The sequence below is a fragment of the Canis lupus genome, chromosome 15 (genome assembly GCF_048164855.1).
Source record: "Canis lupus baileyi chromosome 15, mCanLup2.hap1, whole genome shotgun sequence".
Lineage (NCBI taxonomy): Eukaryota > Metazoa > Chordata > Mammalia > Carnivora > Canidae > Canis > Canis lupus.
Genome location: NC_132852.1, coordinates 45,953,249 through 45,969,787, shown reverse-complemented (window position 1 = coordinate 45,969,787; position 16,539 = coordinate 45,953,249). Strand labels below are relative to the sequence as shown.

Sequence of the window (16,539 nt, the reverse complement as noted above, 5' to 3'; positions counted from 1 at the left end):
CAGAAGCCCCGAAGCCTGGATGCTACCTGATTGGTCTGTGACAAGCCCTGAGCTGGCAGAGAAGGGTTTCCTGTCAACAGGAAGGAAAAGAATAGAGATCAAATTATTTTCAAAGTAGGTAGTGGAAGAGAGAGAGAGTGAGATTGGGATTAACCATTCTACTGCAGGCCACAGAGCCGCCCCCTGGAGGGCAATCAGGACCCCAAAGACCCAACTGCATCCTCTGCCTCTCACATACACCATGCAGTGTGGTGTCTAAGGATTCCCAATGGTTAAGCCTCAGGGACACACAGCTTGACTCTCCTGCGGCTCCCCTGCCCATCTCAGAGCAAGATCAGGGTCAGCTAACCAAGCAGATTAAGGACGCTGCCTCAGCTCTTGCCTGCTCAGCATCTCATCGGCCTCTGTTTGCCCTACATTTTAAAACACTTGACAAATTTTTGACACTTGGTTTGATGTCGTGGCATTTCAAGATGGGTTGGCCCATCCTCTTGAAAGAAGCAGGAGACACAATGTCACATGTGTGATCATATTCATGGTTCAGGGTCAGAAGGAGGATGGCTGGAGGAGAACAGAGAAAAGAGTGCTGGATCCTAACCCAGCTCTAAGGAGTGCCCGCTGCCCTGTTCAGCAGCCCCAGTCGCCCCCATAAAAGTAAAATGGTGCCCAGAAACAGCAAATCTTTGGCAGTGAGCTGAACAAATAAAAACTGGAAAACCAGAAAAGTAAAATGGTCAAGAAACAGCATCATTTAAAAGCACATGTCTTTGCCTGAATATTTTTAGAGGATATTAAGTCATGTCAGAAGTTACGGTATGATGTCTGAGTGGACGAGAAGGCACTGGCAGGTACAAAGTGCTCCCATGTTCCTCCAGTCCATCGACTGGTTAGCACACCCAGAAGTGCAATCCCCGGTTGCAGATTAGCAGAATACAGCTTTGCTGGGGTGAATTGGAGGAGGGCAGCTAAACAAAACATAACAAAACAACCAGGCCAGGGAGAGATACTTATCAAGCAACGAGAATCCTAATGTGATATGTGAAATGATGCACTATTGAGCATACAAACTATATTGTGGCTGCTTCTGTCTTTGCTACCGGATTACTGGGGGTGTCCTTTTGGTGAAATAATGATCCATGATGTTAGCAGTGGTCAGTAGGCCACTAGGCAGTATTCAGAGCCTGGTTGGCACAAGGGTCTTGAACCCCCTCCACCGTTGGGCCCTCAGAGTGAGAACCGGGCAGCAGAGACGAGGCTAGAATAAAGAACACATTCCATGTCCACCATGTCACCTCACCATGGGATGGGGAATGTGCTTGTTCTCAGTTGGGCCATCTGGGGGCCAACGAGAGGACAAGAGAAGGGTACAGCCCAACCCTAGGGTACACCTTAAAGCACAGAACAGTGATTCAGCAAATCCCTGAGTTTTGTGCATGCTCTGCGTAGATCACTGGAACTGGTCATGGAGGTCCATGCACACTCTGTAGGGTAGAGCCTTCCAGCAAGGGGACTTCTCTATCCATTCTCTTCCTGCCTATTCCCTCCAGAGGCTCAGTGCAGGGCTGCGCTTTACCGGCACCCAGCCCACATGCTCTGCCCACATTTTGGGAAGCCTACTCACTGGTCTGCCATATTTACATCCTGCGAGCTGTGGAGGCACGCCCAGTACTCATTTACAAACCCTGGAACCACAGGACCATTCCGGGGGTTCCAGCACCAAGGAGCTTGACTTGAAGCTTAAAGGTCCTGATATGATACCCTGGGCCCTAGGAGAGCCTACACTCAGGGCCCCCAAGATGCACCAGAGGGCTGAATCAAGAAACATTCCAGTGTGGCCTAACAGGCCACACGGGGTGGCCTTGGCTGGGGGCTGATGTGGGCTCCCATCTTTACTTGGAAGCCAGCAGTATCCTATGTTTGTTCAAGAGTCAGTAGCCAAGGACATCTCTTGTTAATGACAACTGGAAAAGTGAACATGGTAGATCATGATAGATAGGTAGGCAGATACACAAGGAGAAGGATGGACAGACAGATGGATGAATGAATACCAAAGCAGACAGACAGACAGACATAAAGGATAACTCATGGGGGCAGAAGAGACAGATCAGTATTAACACTGGGGAAGTTGGAAACCAATTGTTTTTAAACCACTTTAAGCATAAGAGTCACCTGGAAAACTTAGGTCCCACTCCTCAGAGAGCCTGATTCAGTAGATCTGGGCTAATAGGATTTGACATCTCAAACACACACTGGGTACTTGTACTGAAGCTGTTGCAGGAACCACCCTTTGAAAAAGCCTGCTTGCAACCGTAACCCAACAAATGTTCTCCAAGGGGTACAAACTGACCAAGGTCAAGGCCAAGATCAAAACTGCATAGCACCCCTTCTTTTCGCTGAGGCCTGGTCCAGGTTGTTTTGGTAATGTGACCAAAGGTAGTGAGCACTCTTGGCACTCAATCCTCCAGCCCCACAGGACAGGACAGCTCCCCTTCCCACCTGCAGCCAGCCCATGTGCCCTCCTTTCCAGAGTCCCTTGGCGGAGGGCATCTGGTTGGATGGAGGCCCATCTCCAATGTGGAGGGCACCAGGCCTCAAGCAGTGCAAGGCTTCCCCCAGGGACCTCACAGGCAAAGTCATCACTAGTACTAGGCCTGTCCAAGCCAAGTGGTGTCTTTACAGCCTTCTGTGACCAGCCAGCTTCTCTTGGCTCTATTTTTAGTTTGTCTACAGTGACTGTGAAGGATTTCTGGAGCACCACTCCCAAGAAGCCCAGGGACATGCTCCTTCTGTCAGCGGAAAATGTTGGGCACCTGCCTCAGTGTCCTCACAGGCTCCTGCAGGGTCCTTCTCTAAGGAGAGAACCAGGGCAAGGTGCCAACCCACCATGACTCTAAACATGGTGCCCATCCCGTTCCTTTAAAGGCCCAGTGCAACCCCAGAGGAGTCCACTTCCTCTCCTGCTTCCCATCTTCCCTTTTCCCTGACAAGACCGGAGAGCATTTTCCCAGAAAGGTGATCCCAGCTACCCAAGAAAGAGGCTAACACCGAGCCTTGCTTCATCCTCCATTAGGGCCCAATGGCCATTCTCCCTTCAATCAAATTCAACTCATCAGTTACTGCAGTTAGTGATTCCAGGTCCCCATTACCTGCTACAACCCATAGGCCCAAGGGCCTCCCCTACAATGGACTCCTCCTTGCTGCTGTCTCAGGGCACAGCAGGTGCTATTGGCAGCAAGGAGGGTAAAGATGGTTGAGACACTCAGAGGCTGGGATGGAAGTCTGCAATAATGCAACACCCCAATACCCAAGGTCATAGTACTGTTTATGGGACACACTAGAGACCACACATGCCAGTGAACTGGATGCCACCCACAGGACTGCCGGAGCCACTCCTCGGAAGCCCAGACATGGTGTTCTTGGGACGTGAGGGGTCACTGGTGCTGTGACTGAGGAAGTGGACAATTCTCCCTCATTTGCTGGGCTCAGCTCAAACTCACCATGGCTGGGACTGAACTCCCCACCTTTCCCTCATTTCCTTATACCAAATACCCTGAAGCCATAAGGTTAACTCAATCTGTGGCTTCCTGCCCATCCATCAGGCATGCCAGCTCACCCATTCTTCCTTCCAATGTCTCATGCCTCCCGCTCACTTGTCTGCTTCCATCAGTACAGTACCATGCTTAGCCCCTCAAACCCTAACCTCTGGATATCTGCAGGGCATTTGAGTTGGTCCCCTTGCCATCAGCCCTCTTTCCATGGAGCCACTTTGTGCGCTGCTCCCAGGCTAAGTCTCTTTCATCACCTTTAACTGTTTCTTAGTTTGGATTGTCCCCAAGACAGCGAGACGGTGAGTCAGATTCAGCACCTTATCCTAGGGAGTTGGGGCAAGCAAGGCAGGAAAGCCAGATGAACAGTAAGGGTACGTTAAGGAATGGACCACCAGTGTGGATGACTGTACCTGGACACTGTTGGGACCCTCCGGGGCTTCCTCTGGAACACATGGCCCCTGAGGAATGGGAAGGCTGGGGTGCCCTCCCACCCACATCCCTCAGCCAAGGACTGAGCCAAGTCCCAATCCTGCACTGGGATTGAGGAAACTGCACTGGGGCTGAGGAAACTGCCTCCATCCAAGAGGAGTCCTTGGAGAAACAGAGGGACAAGCTGTGGCAGGGAGCGGAGCTGTCCAGCAGGGCTCCATGCGCTCTGGGTGAGCCGCGGGTGAGCGGGGGCAGGCCCCCCACCCCATCCACGGCAGCTCCTCAGCGCCTTCAGGAGGAGGTCCTCACTCCCTCCGGCTGCCTTCTGGGTAGAGCTGCGAGATAAGACGCAGGACGCCCAGTTCAATTGGGATTTCAGGTAACAGTGGATGATTTTATAGTATAAGTTTATCCCAAATGATGCATGAGACACCCATATACTAAAAACTGAAATCCTAATTTAACTGGTCATTAAGTATTTTTATTTGCTAAACTTGGTAACCTTACTTCAGAGTCCTCCTTGACCGGGCCTCCATCTATTTCTGCATACCCTGATTCTTGAACCGTTTCTTGTAGGGGAAGGGGCCCTTGGGCTCTTTGCTGTACCTGAAAGCAGTCATCCAACCCCCAACTCATGGAGGTGTTCAGTTTGGCTCCCTGATGGGAGTAACCCAGGCTTCTCACATGTGTCTGTGCTCTGTCCACCACCTTTGGGTCTGATGTCTCTCCCAACATGCCAGTCTGCTGTCATCTCACCCACTTTCCCCTCTAAAAGCACTGGTCATCTGATGCCCTTGGGTCATGTACTAGCATTTGTCTGAATGCCAGTCTCTCACCTAGCTAGAGTCTAACTAGAGTCCAGAGTCTAACTCTAGAGGCTCTCACCTAGCCCAACACAGTCAGCAACAGGCAATTACTAGATGGTCACTGAGAAGACCCCCTGGTCCCACCAGCAAACACAAGCCCTATAAGGAGGGAGGCAGAGCCACTCCCTTGCACCCCTAGATCTCACCACCAATCAAGAGTACTAGACACGTGTTGTGGGATAATTGAGTGAACACCACTTTGGGTAAAGGATGGGTCATGCCAGAAGTTTGTTTTAAGCAGCCAAAATCACATCCAACAGCAAGAGGGGTGGTCAGTGTATTCCAACTACACTATGGCCTTTCTACTCTCACAGCATGGCCTCTTACTCCTTTTCTGGGTTCTGGATTTTATCTCACACTAACCACTAACACCACTGCTGCAGGGGCCCCACACACACACCCCACGCGGCATCTGGAACCAGCCTCGCCACTCCACCTCAGTACAATATGGCCTGCCACCAGGCGGTGTCACTTTCTTTTCTCTAGATCTCTCCTTCTAAAACCAGTTGCTCTGATGTCACCATGATAGCCATACATATATATAATACTTTAAATATGCAAGAATTTTCCCATGACTTATTTTAGTTTGACATCCCCATGAGGTAGGCAAAGCAAATTCTTATCTCTGACAAATGGGAGAAACCAAGTGAAGGGCTCGCTCAAGCAATCAGTGTTCCTGGTATATTATGCCTAATTTTTCATGTACAATATGGCTTAAAAATATCTGTTATGTTAATTATCTTAGCAACGTAAACAAAAACAACTCATTCTAAAATAGAATGCTCATTCTTGCATATTTGGGTCACCACCCTGGTAGCCACACAGCAGCTGGTTACCCGCACCCTGAGCTCCCCCGTGAAAGGGAGGGCTGGCTAACCCCTCATCTTCAGGCTGAGACCTTCTCTACCCAAACGTGTGCACACATGGAAGGCAAAGGAGCTGCGATCAATAAACACGGAAGCAAAGCACCTAATGGGTTCTGCAGTGGGAAGTGAACAGGCAGGCAGCACCACCCCAGTCCTGCCCAGTTTGCCCAGTCTGCAGCAGCTTTCAGAGAGAGGGATCCACTGTGCACTCCCACCCCGTGCCCAGGCCCGAGAACAAACAAAATCACATTCTTCATGGATTCCTCTACTCTTTGTGTATGTGTGTGCGTGTGTGCATCTGCATGTACCTGTTTGGACAAACATTCACTGGGTGGTGGTTGGGGACCAGGGGCTTGACCCAGTTGGGGGTCTCCTTAGGGCCCAAGTAAGGGCTGCGCCGCACGTCCTCCCACCTGACTTGCTCGTAGGGAGGCCGGAGAAGGCCACCACCCGCTGCTCGGGTTGCAAAACCCCAGGGTGGGCGCACGACCCCGCCCGGCGCTCCCTCGCGACGGACAAAGTAGCCGCGGACCGATCGATGCCACCAAAGTCCAGGCAGGGCTGCCGGCGTGGCCGGGGCTGAAGTTCGCTGTAGCTCTGCACGCCTGGGGGAACCCCAAGTCTCCAAAAGCCCGAAATGTGCTTCCCGGGGGCGGGGGGTGGGCAGAGCAGCTCCGGGCCCCGGGCCCCGGGCGCAGGCACACTCGGAGAGGAATCCGAGAGAAGAAAGGTCCATTTGGGGGCGCAGCTACGCACACAGCTACACACACACACACACACACACACACACACACACACACACACACCCCGCCCGCTGTCCCCGCCCACCGCCCCTCCCCTGCGTCCCCGGCAGCCGCGCGCGGCTCCACCTCTCCGAAGCGCAGTCCACACCGTCCTTTTTCAACAAAACAACACTACGCACCGCCCCCAGCACCCGCACCGGGCGGGATTCGGGGCTACGCCCAGCCCGCCCCAGCCGCGCCCCGCGCCCCGCGCCCCCGCCGCTCGCCGAGCCCCGGCCGCGCGCAGCTGGGCAGGGAGACGCAGCCCGGGCTCGGCGGCCCAGCGCGACCCTGCGCCGCCACCCACCCCCGAGCGCCCGAAGTGACAGGAGGGGCACGCTTGGCGCGCGCGGGGCGTCCCGCCTTAACCGCTTCGGCGCCGGGGCGGACGACGGCGGCGCGAGGGCGGGAGCGGGGACCGCGCTGCCTGCACTCACCGGAATGTGCACTCGCAGCGAACGCCGCTTCTGGCTCGGGTTTTTCTTCCCGCCGCTCCCGCCGGGGCTGGAAACATCTTTTTTCTTCTTGGTGTCCATGGCCGCGCTTCCCATAACTTTAGCCAGAAGTTAATTCCGGGTGCCTCGTCTTGCAGTCGCGTCCTCTCCTTCCTCGCCGGCCCCCGCGGCCGGCCTCGAGCCGCGCGCTCTTCGCGACCGTCCTTCCACCCCGAGGACACGGCGCGGGGACTTCCGCGGGGAGGGAAGGTGGCGCAGGTACCTCCGGCCGCCGCCGCCGGCAGGGATGGCGGGCGGCGAGAGCGCGGAGTTCACGTGTCCCCTTCCTCCTCACGGGCTCAGCGATGCAAAACCAAAGCCAAAGGCGGTCCTGGCTCCGCTGTCCCTCCGGGTTACGCGTGGCAGAGGTCTCCCGCTGGGTGACAAAGTTTTCTTCCTTTTGCAAGGCGAAGCAACATTTTCCCCCCTCTCAGCTCCGCCCACGGACGCCCAGAGGTAATCTGAAAGGCAGGTGCAGGTGAAGACCGCAACCGGGAAGACAGCCCTCCCGTGCCCGCGCCGAGGCGGACAAGCTGGCCAGAGCCGACAGTTTGTGTGCAAATAGAATCCTCGGCCGCAGAATGCGCCAGCCGGGAGCCTGGGACTCGGCCCGTCCCCCTTCTGGGCGCGAGGGGGGAGGGGGGGGAGGGAGGAGGAGGCGTCCCCGCGAACGCCCCGGCAACTGGGCTCCGGCTCGGCTGCGCGCACGAGGGCTGGCGGCGGCTGGGCTCGCGGGCCCGGCAGGCGGAGGGCGCGCCCGCTGCGGCGCGGGGACGGGGGACGGGGGACGGGAGCCGGCGGCCAGGGGCGGCGCGGCCCGGACGCAGGCTCGGCGAGCGCGGAGCGCCCGGAGGCCGCGTGCCCCGAACAGGAAGTGCACGGCGCGCGCCGCCCGCCCGCTCCCCCCGCCGCCCCGGCCGCCCCCGGGTCTCCGGCCCCGCGGGCGGCGGCTCCCCTCCCCTTCCCTCCCCCGCGGCCGCGGCGGCGCGGGACCGGCGGGCGCGCGGGTCTGATGCATTCCGTGTCCCAGCGCCCCTGAAACACGCCCGCGCCCCGCCCCGCCATCCCCGCAGCGGCGGAAGCCCCGGCTGGCGGGGGATGCGCACTGACCCGCACTTGTTTCCGGGACCCCCGCGGCCCCCGGGTCGGTCTCCGCCTGGCGTGCGGACTCCAGTGCGCCCCGGGGCGCGGTCGGCGTAGCTGGGGAGAGCAGCTTTTCACGGTCCCCCTGCCCCCCACCGGCACCCGGCTTCTCCCGGGTTCGCCGAGAGCTGCGCAGTGATGGGCGGTTGGAGCCGGCGTGGAGTTCCCGGGCCGCGGCGCGGAGAGGGCCGGCAGCCCCGGGCGAGGCCGCCACGTGCCGCCGCGTGGCCGCTCGGGCGCGGCGCGTTGCCGAGGGGCTTGGGTGCTGGCGTCCCCCTGCGAGCGCCCCAGGGTGCTGCGACCTCGGCCCCCCCCGGGCGGCTGGCAGCAGGGGGAATGCGCAGTGGAGACGTCTCCTTTCCCGCCCTAGGTTCTGAGGACATAGTGACCCCAAAAGTCCCTGGAGCGCCCCGAATGCTGACGTCGGTCCCGCCTCTCCTCCTAAGCAGTAAATCAGGAAGGCCACGGGAGAAGAGCGGGCCTTAACTGCTGCCCAGGTGCGGAGACTTGAGCCCCCTCCTCAGAGGGGGAGGGGTTCGCCCGCCCGCCCTCGGGGTGGGGGCGGGGGAGGGGGGAGACGACACTCCTCTGGTGGCGCCTCCCACCCAGCCAGCCCGCAGCCAGTGGTTCCAGCCGTCTTTCCTGTGCTCTTTCCAGTCCTCCTTCCATCATCTGGTGTGAAATCCCCTGCGGTCTAGGTGGTTCCTTTTTCTCCCCTGCTCTTCAGGCCAGAATGAAGCCAGACTGGAAAATCTTGGAGGACTCCTTGCTTGACATAAATTTGAAATGCCCCGGGGCGGGGGGTGTGGGTTCAAAAATCAAGTGGCCAACCTGGCCCTGCAAGGTGTGGAATTTCACACTTTGACCTTTTTCTGACTGGCTGGTGGGGGAGGGGGGGACATGAGACTGCCCATTTAGGGCCCTTTATTTCCCTAAATGCTGGAAATACTGGTTAGCAGAAAAGGAGGGGGGGGGGGTTCCTTACCTATGCAACCAAGGGAACCCACCCTTACCCGCTCAGAATTCCTCCCCAAGTGTCACTTAAACTTCATCTCTTTAGCTTCCCATTTTTAATCCCTATCACAGTAATAATAATTTTCCAGGGTGTGGAAATCACTCCGTTCGACTAGAACTGATTTGGGAAGGAAAGATGGAGAAGGTGGGAAGGAGGGAGTTGACAGGAAGGGAAGTCTGGAAGAGCCACTAGGGAGGGATTCAGAACCAGGAGGTCACTGTCATTGTGTCATTGCTGGGGCTAAATGCCTTGCCTGGGGCCTGTCCTGGGTGATGGGCAGTGGTTAGCAGTTCTTATAATAGGTACTTTGTTGGTTGCTTGGTGTAAATACATCCAATCATTCATTAATAAAATTAATTTGTTCTCTGTTTATTTTGTTGGAGTACAGACTTCAGTGCCCAGGGATCCGAAATTAAAGTGTTTTACCATCTTGCCTGCATTTTAAGTGCCTTTGTTGTTGTTTTTCCATATGGGACTATTTCTGAGATCTGGGTGTTTCTTATAGACAGTGCCAAAAAGAAGCATACTAGTCTCTTTTTTTTCCTTTTGAAAAGATATTAAATTGATCATATATCTTCCAATCAGTGGAGTCTTAGAATTGAGTTTTTTGTAATTGTTTTGCTTTGGGGGTGCCTTCTGAAACCCATGTTCCCCTCCACCTTGCCGCACACATGGTTATTTTAGCCAGTAGCTAAAAGTGGCATGCCAAGAAACAGTGTCCATGTACTGACCCTTGCTACTGATTGTTTCTGAACGCACTAACCTATGACTTCTTTCTCAAAGACAACGCAATACGATCTGTTCAAAGCACAATATCAAAATTTAAAATAAAGATAAGCATTACTGAGTTTGCCTTCCGCCTGGCTCTCATATTGCCAAGGTCAACACCATTACTGATCCTGTCTTTTTGAAAAATTCAGACTTTTTTTAGTATAAGACAAAGTGTTTATACACATAGAAGTTTATATAGATTATATATATAATAAGTTCTTGTATATAAGGTTTATATATAATTTATATAAACTGTGCATAAGTATAAAGTTTATTGATAAATTTATATATGTTTGTAATGCACTATATATATGTAGTGAAGCCAGTGCACAGGATCTGAGTAAAGCAGAGGCTCTAAGGTCACGAAATATCTATGTGATCCTTTACATTTTCCAGTGCCTGGCAGTTAGGCTAAGAATTGTAATTAATTCTGGCTGATGAAATGTGAATAGATTAAGTGTGTGTTATTTCTGGGCCAGGCAGTGAAGAGTTGGGATGTCTCCCTCACTTTTCCTCTGTTGCCGTGATCTTAGAGACCTTGTGTTCCAGACGGTGTCCAGGAAGAAAGGGTTGGACAACTGGCTTTGCACTTGATTGAGATGGGTAAAGTCACTGAGATTTTGATAGTTACTTGTGATCACAGCATAGCCTTGCCTATAAAAAATATTTGCATTGAAATATTACTTATCGTAATGACTGGGTTTTGGCACCCCCTTAAATTTCTACCCAGGGCAGGGCTGCATCCGCCTCCCTCTGATGTGGCCCTGTCCTTCAAATTGATGGAAGGATGAGAGGTAGAGGCTGGCCAGAACTGTGGGGTGCTGTGGGAACCACCTTGAAGTCTCCATTTGTCCTGAGTGCTGCCACTGAACCAGTCACTTCCTCCCCCCTTCTGCGAGACAATCTTCTGAAGATTTCTGAGGCCTCTTTAACAAGGGGCTTGTATTTTGTCTTGATTATATATATTGTACATATTTGTTCATTTTATTCCTCCAGTAATCCCTTTTTTATTTAACTTTTCAGAAGTCTCATTGCACAATTAATTGAAAATTAAAAACAAGCAAACAAAAGATCTCTAGTCCTTCACCACCAATGATTTAGGACAGTGCTTCTAAGGGAAAGGGGGCTTCTTGAAGATGTTTCCATTGGGGCATCATTTGTCCAGACTGGTACTAACGAGAGGTACCCATATACAGCACCTACTGTGTGCCAACACTGGGGCGTTTTATAGGCTTTAGTATCTATCTCTACATGAGGAGATGTTATTAACCCCATTTCACATCACACCTGTGTTTGTGTCATTGTAGTTCCACAATTCTTTCTATTAAAATTCCCCAGAACAGTCAGAGACATTTTACAGAGGAGGGAAACTGAGACCAGCCGTCAGATACCACTTAACTTCTGTCCATTGATTTTAATTTGCAGGGCCCTCCGGAAAGAAACTAAAAAGTATGGCCCCTTCCGCTTTTAAAAGCTTTGCACAAGGCTAGCAATACTATTTAGGAAACTCCTTCAGGGTGACCTTGGACAGACATCAACATCTTAGCTGCGTGGGTCTGTATATTTAGGAAACCAGTCACTCCATTTTGGGCAGAAAGCACCTCTTAGAAAAATGAAACAGGGTCTGGGCTGAGGACACTGTGAATGCTTTGCTAACTCATTAGAAACCAAGAGGAGAGGGTGTTGTCATCCCATCATGAAAACCAGGGCTAAGGGTCACATTCAAATTTTTATTTTCCTTTAAACATGGGCACTGATTATGTAACCTTGTGAAAGCTTTTGCTCCCTGGTACAAATGAGGCTACTGTTATCAGTCTAAGGGTAGTGGTGGAGGTGCACGCAGGAGCAGTGGGGAGGGTTGCTTTGGGGCAGCATCTCTCTCAACAGCCCTTTCCTGGGTTCCTTTTGATTTTTCAGGGGACCCGCACAAGCCATCCCCTTTATCTGTGTTTCAGATTGCACTTCATCTGTAATGCCGGTTAACCATAGGTCATCCTGCCCATGCAATCCAACAAGTACTTTGGATTAAGATAAAGGTAAGCTCTGTGGCAATATTCTCCCAAAGGACAGACTTGCTGTTCACTCTTTTTCTCTAGAGAATAGGCTGGTGTCTTGACCGGCTTTGCCTAAACACACACTCAGCAGTTCTGAAGAATGACAGATTCAGCAAGCAGGGTATGTGTGACCCACAGAACTGTGTAGTAGAGAGGCGTCTGTTTGCTAAATAAAAGAATAGGTAATCCCAGCAATTATGTCCCCTTCCTCTACTAAGGGTAGCAGTCACGTAAACAGCATTAGTTGGGAATCAAGTCTTTGGTTCTGCCAATAGCTGCTTTCATAACTGCGTTACAGAGTTCCCATGTGACTTTTGTCCTGGAAATGTCCAGCATTTCCTCCCAGCCAGGGAGTGGGTTTGGGCTCCCTAGGCTGCAGAATTCCACTAAAGCTCTGTATATGTTGGTTCTCGACTTCCTCCTGAGCGTTGAACATGCTAGACGTGAACAGATTAACCCAGGGAAATTTGGAATTCCACTGTTAATCTGAATATGGCATGAACCTCTGCCATGACTGACCTCTGATCTCACTCAACGTATCTGTTTAGGGCATGATAAAATAATGCAAATTAATTATAATAATTTCCTAAGCAAGCAAAATTTCTTTGGCGATTACACTAGCCCCAAAATGCATATACTGCATGTACAAATATGAACATTAACTTGCACGAGGGAGTGCTTATCGGCACCACTGTTAACCATTTATTCATGTAACTTGCAGCTGACATCTAGAGCTGCTGGCCTCTAGAATGCTAGCTATGGTTTTTTAACAAGGCTCCAGAAAAAATACATTTACGGTGCCTGGGGATGGGCAGTGTTTGGAGAGCGGATCCAAATCCAGTGTGTGTCCTGGATTTTCTTTTCTTTTTTTTTTTTTTAAAGATTTTATTTATTTATTCATGATAGTCACACACACACACACAGAGGCAGAGACATAGGCAGAGGGAGAAGCAGGCTCCATGCAGGGAGCCCGATGTGGGATTCGATCCCGGGTCTCCAGGATCGCGCCCTGGGCCAAAGGCAGGCATCAAACCGCTGCGCCACCCAGGGATCCCTGTCCTGGATTTTCAAGTGTGTTATAGACTTTGACCTCTTGACATCCACCCATCACTGCAGATGCAGTTTCCTTCCTTCTTGGGGAAAGCTGTGTCCCTCCTGGAGGGTCCAGGCATACCTGGAGTTAAACCCATGTACAAACTTGCCAGTGTCTATCCCTGTCCTTGAACCTTAGCACTTTATATCACAATCGATAAATGCCTATTTGGTACACAGACAGAGCCTACAAGATGCTCGTTTCCAGGGCTCTAACTGTGCAGGGAGGCTGTCAAGAATATAGTGATCTTTGACAACCCTCCTTATGCAGAGTGGGTCAGAAATGTATTTTGTAAAATGTTCCTAAATATAGCTCCAAAGAGTTGCATGAGGTCCTGGGAGAGAATGGAGAGAGAGAGAAACTCTGTGCCCCCATGAGCTTGCAAAAGGTCATTTCAAATCATCGCAACACCCCCAGTGCATCATTGTGCAAAAGGATTTACCTTGCTTTTCTTTTTTTTTTTCTTTCCCCACTCATTGTAGCATTTTATCCTCTAGGCAAAAAAATAAAGCATAATTACAAAGTTCATTGTTCTTTGACCAGCCTGAAAGAACATTTTCCTTTCATTGTAGCTTATTCACACATGATGGAAGAGGTTCCTGGAATCTCCTGGAGATGGACGCAGAGTTTCTCGGAGCAACCAGGAGGACCTTGTGTGAAGCACGAGGTGGCATGTGGGGCTCGCTGCAAATATGAAGCCCTTGAAGAGACTCCATGCTGGTCAGCATCGAGGCCAGCTACCTGGTCTTGTGGCTAGGATGCAAGCACAGCTGCTTCGGCCAGAGCTTTAAGAAGAGTCTATATCTCAGTAGGATCGCTGGTTCCAAGTCCTTTTGTGATCTTTGCAGCCTTAAGAAACTGACAATTTGTTCTCCAAGAATGGAGATAGCTAGAGAATTGTGTCATTTTAACCACTCCCTCCTAAAAGACTGGTTTTTCAGCCTGTCTAGAGATTTGCTCTTTTGCCAGGGGGCAGGGGGAGTCATTTGCCTCTGCCCTTAGATCTGTTCTGTGTCCCGCCCTGCTCTGTGTTGCCCAGAAAAGCAGTCCCAGGATCTTTAGCCAACTGATCCCACTTGGTGTCTGGCCAGGTTTGGCCAGAGGGAGGCAGTGGTAGAGCCCAGAGTATGGGAGCAGGAGGGAGGCTGGGGGTTCTTCTTGACATTGGATTGGAAATCTGGGCACATGAGGGAGGTGGACAGCTCTGGGGGAGGATTCTAGGACAGGTCAGGAGGGCAGTGTGGCGGGGGGCGTGGCTGGAGGACAGGTGGGGATTTGTGTGAGTGAGATGGGATGGTATTGGGGAACGTCAGCCAGAAGAATGGCATGATCCAGCTTCCGTTTTGAAGGTTGGCCTGGTGGCTCTGTGAAGTAGAGTAAGAGGAAGGAACTGGCAGCCCAGTCAGGAGCTGTCACTGTCATCCCAGCGAGACATCATGGCTTGGACAGGAGGGGAGAGGCAGGGTGGTGAGAAGTATACATACTTCTGGATGTATGTCAGAATTTGCTGAGAGATTGGGAATAGGGTCTGAGAGAAAGGAACGGGTAATGTATGGTCTAAGGTCTTGGCCTGAGAGACTAGAATGATCCTGATTCCTAGGAGGAGAGCCTCAGGGCTATGGGCAGTCTGCTCTGGGCTGTAGTAAGGCAGAGGTGCCTGTAGGGACCTAAGGGAAGATCCTCCAGCAACAGGGAGACGTCTGGCTGGTGACATCGGCCCAGCTGGCATTTCAGGCCAGAAGCGGGAAGAGATTTGGAGGCATGAGCATAGACAGCAAAGAGGTCAGGACAGCACCCCGCAACCCCCCTCTACCAGTTCCAAGTTGGGGAGATGAGCAACCTTGAATTATGAAGAGAACCAAGAGAAAGTGGATCTGGCAGCCAGGAGACAGAAGCTCATCGAGGAAGGTGCAGAGTGAGAGGCAGGACTCAGAGGTGACCATGGGATTTGGCCTCAGCTGCCTTGATGAGCCAAGGACTAGTGGGAGCAGTGGTGTCATGCAGAGGGCTCACAGGAGGCAGGGCCATGCAGGCGGCTCATGCTGGATGGGTAGCTCCCAGAGCTCTGCAGAACAGGGAGCAGAGATGGGCGATGAGAGAGGAATGTGGGTCAGGAGATGTTGGTTTTCAAGGAGCAGGATGTTCTAGCATGTTTGAGTGCTGATGCCGTGACCCTGTCCCGGTCAGGGAGGGAATCCATGATGCAGAAAAGGAAAACCAAGAGAGCAAAATGCTGAGGTGGGCAAGAAGGGTGAGGTATACCAGACCTAGGGGAGGACAGTCCATCGGGCGAGAGGAGGCTCATCACCTGATTGGAGGGAGGGGTGCACGGAGACATGGACAGGGAGCTGGGGGTTCTAGTCTCCTCAGAATGGGAATCAGTGGCACCCCTGATAGAGGGGATGGAATGGGGGCTACAGGAGAGACAGATGGGAAAGCAGAGCTGTAAGGGGCCACGGGGGTACATTTCCCACACAAGTGGAGGGATGCCCTGTGCATCTGCTAACTCAGCAATAGGTCTCAGAGAGTGTGTGTAGCAGTTTGCAGGGAGCTGCCTTCTTCCTGGAAGAAGTGATAAATGGGCATGATATTCCATTGTAGAAATACTCCATAACTTATTTGATCATGATTTGCTATTTATTGCATTTGTTTATATAAGCAGTCCCCTCCTGGTGAAAATTTAGGTTGTTTCCAGCCCTGGAATGCTGGGTACACATGCTCCAATGCAGAATTGTTGGAGAAAAGCTCATGTGCACTGTCCACCTGGACAGGCAGCCAGTCTGTCCATCTTAGGTGGATGGCACACAGGCCCATCTCATTGGGCTTGCCAACAGAGTTGCTTTTCTAGCTTTTTGATATTTGCTGATTTGTTAGGTGAAAATAGTGTCATGAAACTAAACTTTCATGGTTTAATTTTCCTGTTCTGAATGGAAAATAGCTTTTGTGCATTTGCACTTCCTGTTCAGTTATCTTCCTGTGAGTTAGTTGCCGGTGCTTTCTCCTGTGGGTGCTAGGTCTGTCTCCCACCTGCTTACAGGTGCTCTTTATACCTTGACAGAATTAGCCCCTGTCAGTGCCATGCACTGCAAGCATTTCTTCCCGGTCTAATTGTCTTTTGAGTTTTTTTATCTTGCCCTTTTTTTTAGCATACAGGATTTTCCCCTTTTTATATGGTTTGTTTTATTGATTTATGTTTATGGCTACTAAGATTTTCTGTCACATACAGAGAAGTGCGGTGGGAGGGGCACAGGCTCGGGGCTCACACTTGCCTCTGTCACTCCTCCGGTGGTATATCTGCAAGGATGTTGCACAACCACTTGGTAAATGTGAGATGAGAATGCCTGGGAGCATGTAAGCACCTGCACGTGGAAGATGCTCCTTTCTCTTCCTCAACATCAGTCCCAAAAGCAGAGCACACAGCAGTGGCATGTTTGCTGCCTGCTTTCCAGAATCCTTCTGGAACATCACAGTGCCCGTG

The 16,539-nt window shown here is 52.1% G+C and overlaps 1 protein-coding gene and 1 long non-coding RNA gene across 5 annotated transcripts in view; one reads left to right on the top strand and one right to left on the bottom strand.

Moving 5' to 3' along the window:
• Nucleotides 1-7,605, bottom strand: part of PRKAG2 (protein kinase AMP-activated non-catalytic subunit gamma 2) — a 265,070-nt gene extending 257,465 nt beyond the window's left edge. For 2 of the 3 annotated variants that reach the window (XM_072776910.1, XM_072776911.1), the window contains exon 1: nt 6,929-7,602. In XM_072776910.1, the coding sequence (XP_072633011.1) occupies nt 6,929-7,042 (114 nt within the window). In that variant the 5' untranslated portion in view covers nt 7,043-7,602. Of the gene's footprint in view, nt 1-6,928 lie in introns of all 3 variants that reach the window. The other variant, XM_072776912.1, reaches the window with a different exon arrangement.
• LOC140605018 (uncharacterized) lies at nt 6,753-14,001 on the top strand. Of its 2 annotated transcripts, XR_012007813.1 has the most exons (5): nt 6,753-7,441; nt 8,499-8,625; nt 8,786-10,517; nt 11,870-11,950; nt 13,634-14,001. It is a non-coding gene; the product is annotated as an uncharacterized lncRNA (long non-coding RNA). The 2 variants fall into 2 exon arrangements; XR_012007814.1 differs by lacking the exon at nt 8,786-10,517 and having other exon boundaries at nt 6,773-7,441.
• Nucleotides 14,002-16,539: the final 2,538 nt, after the last annotated feature.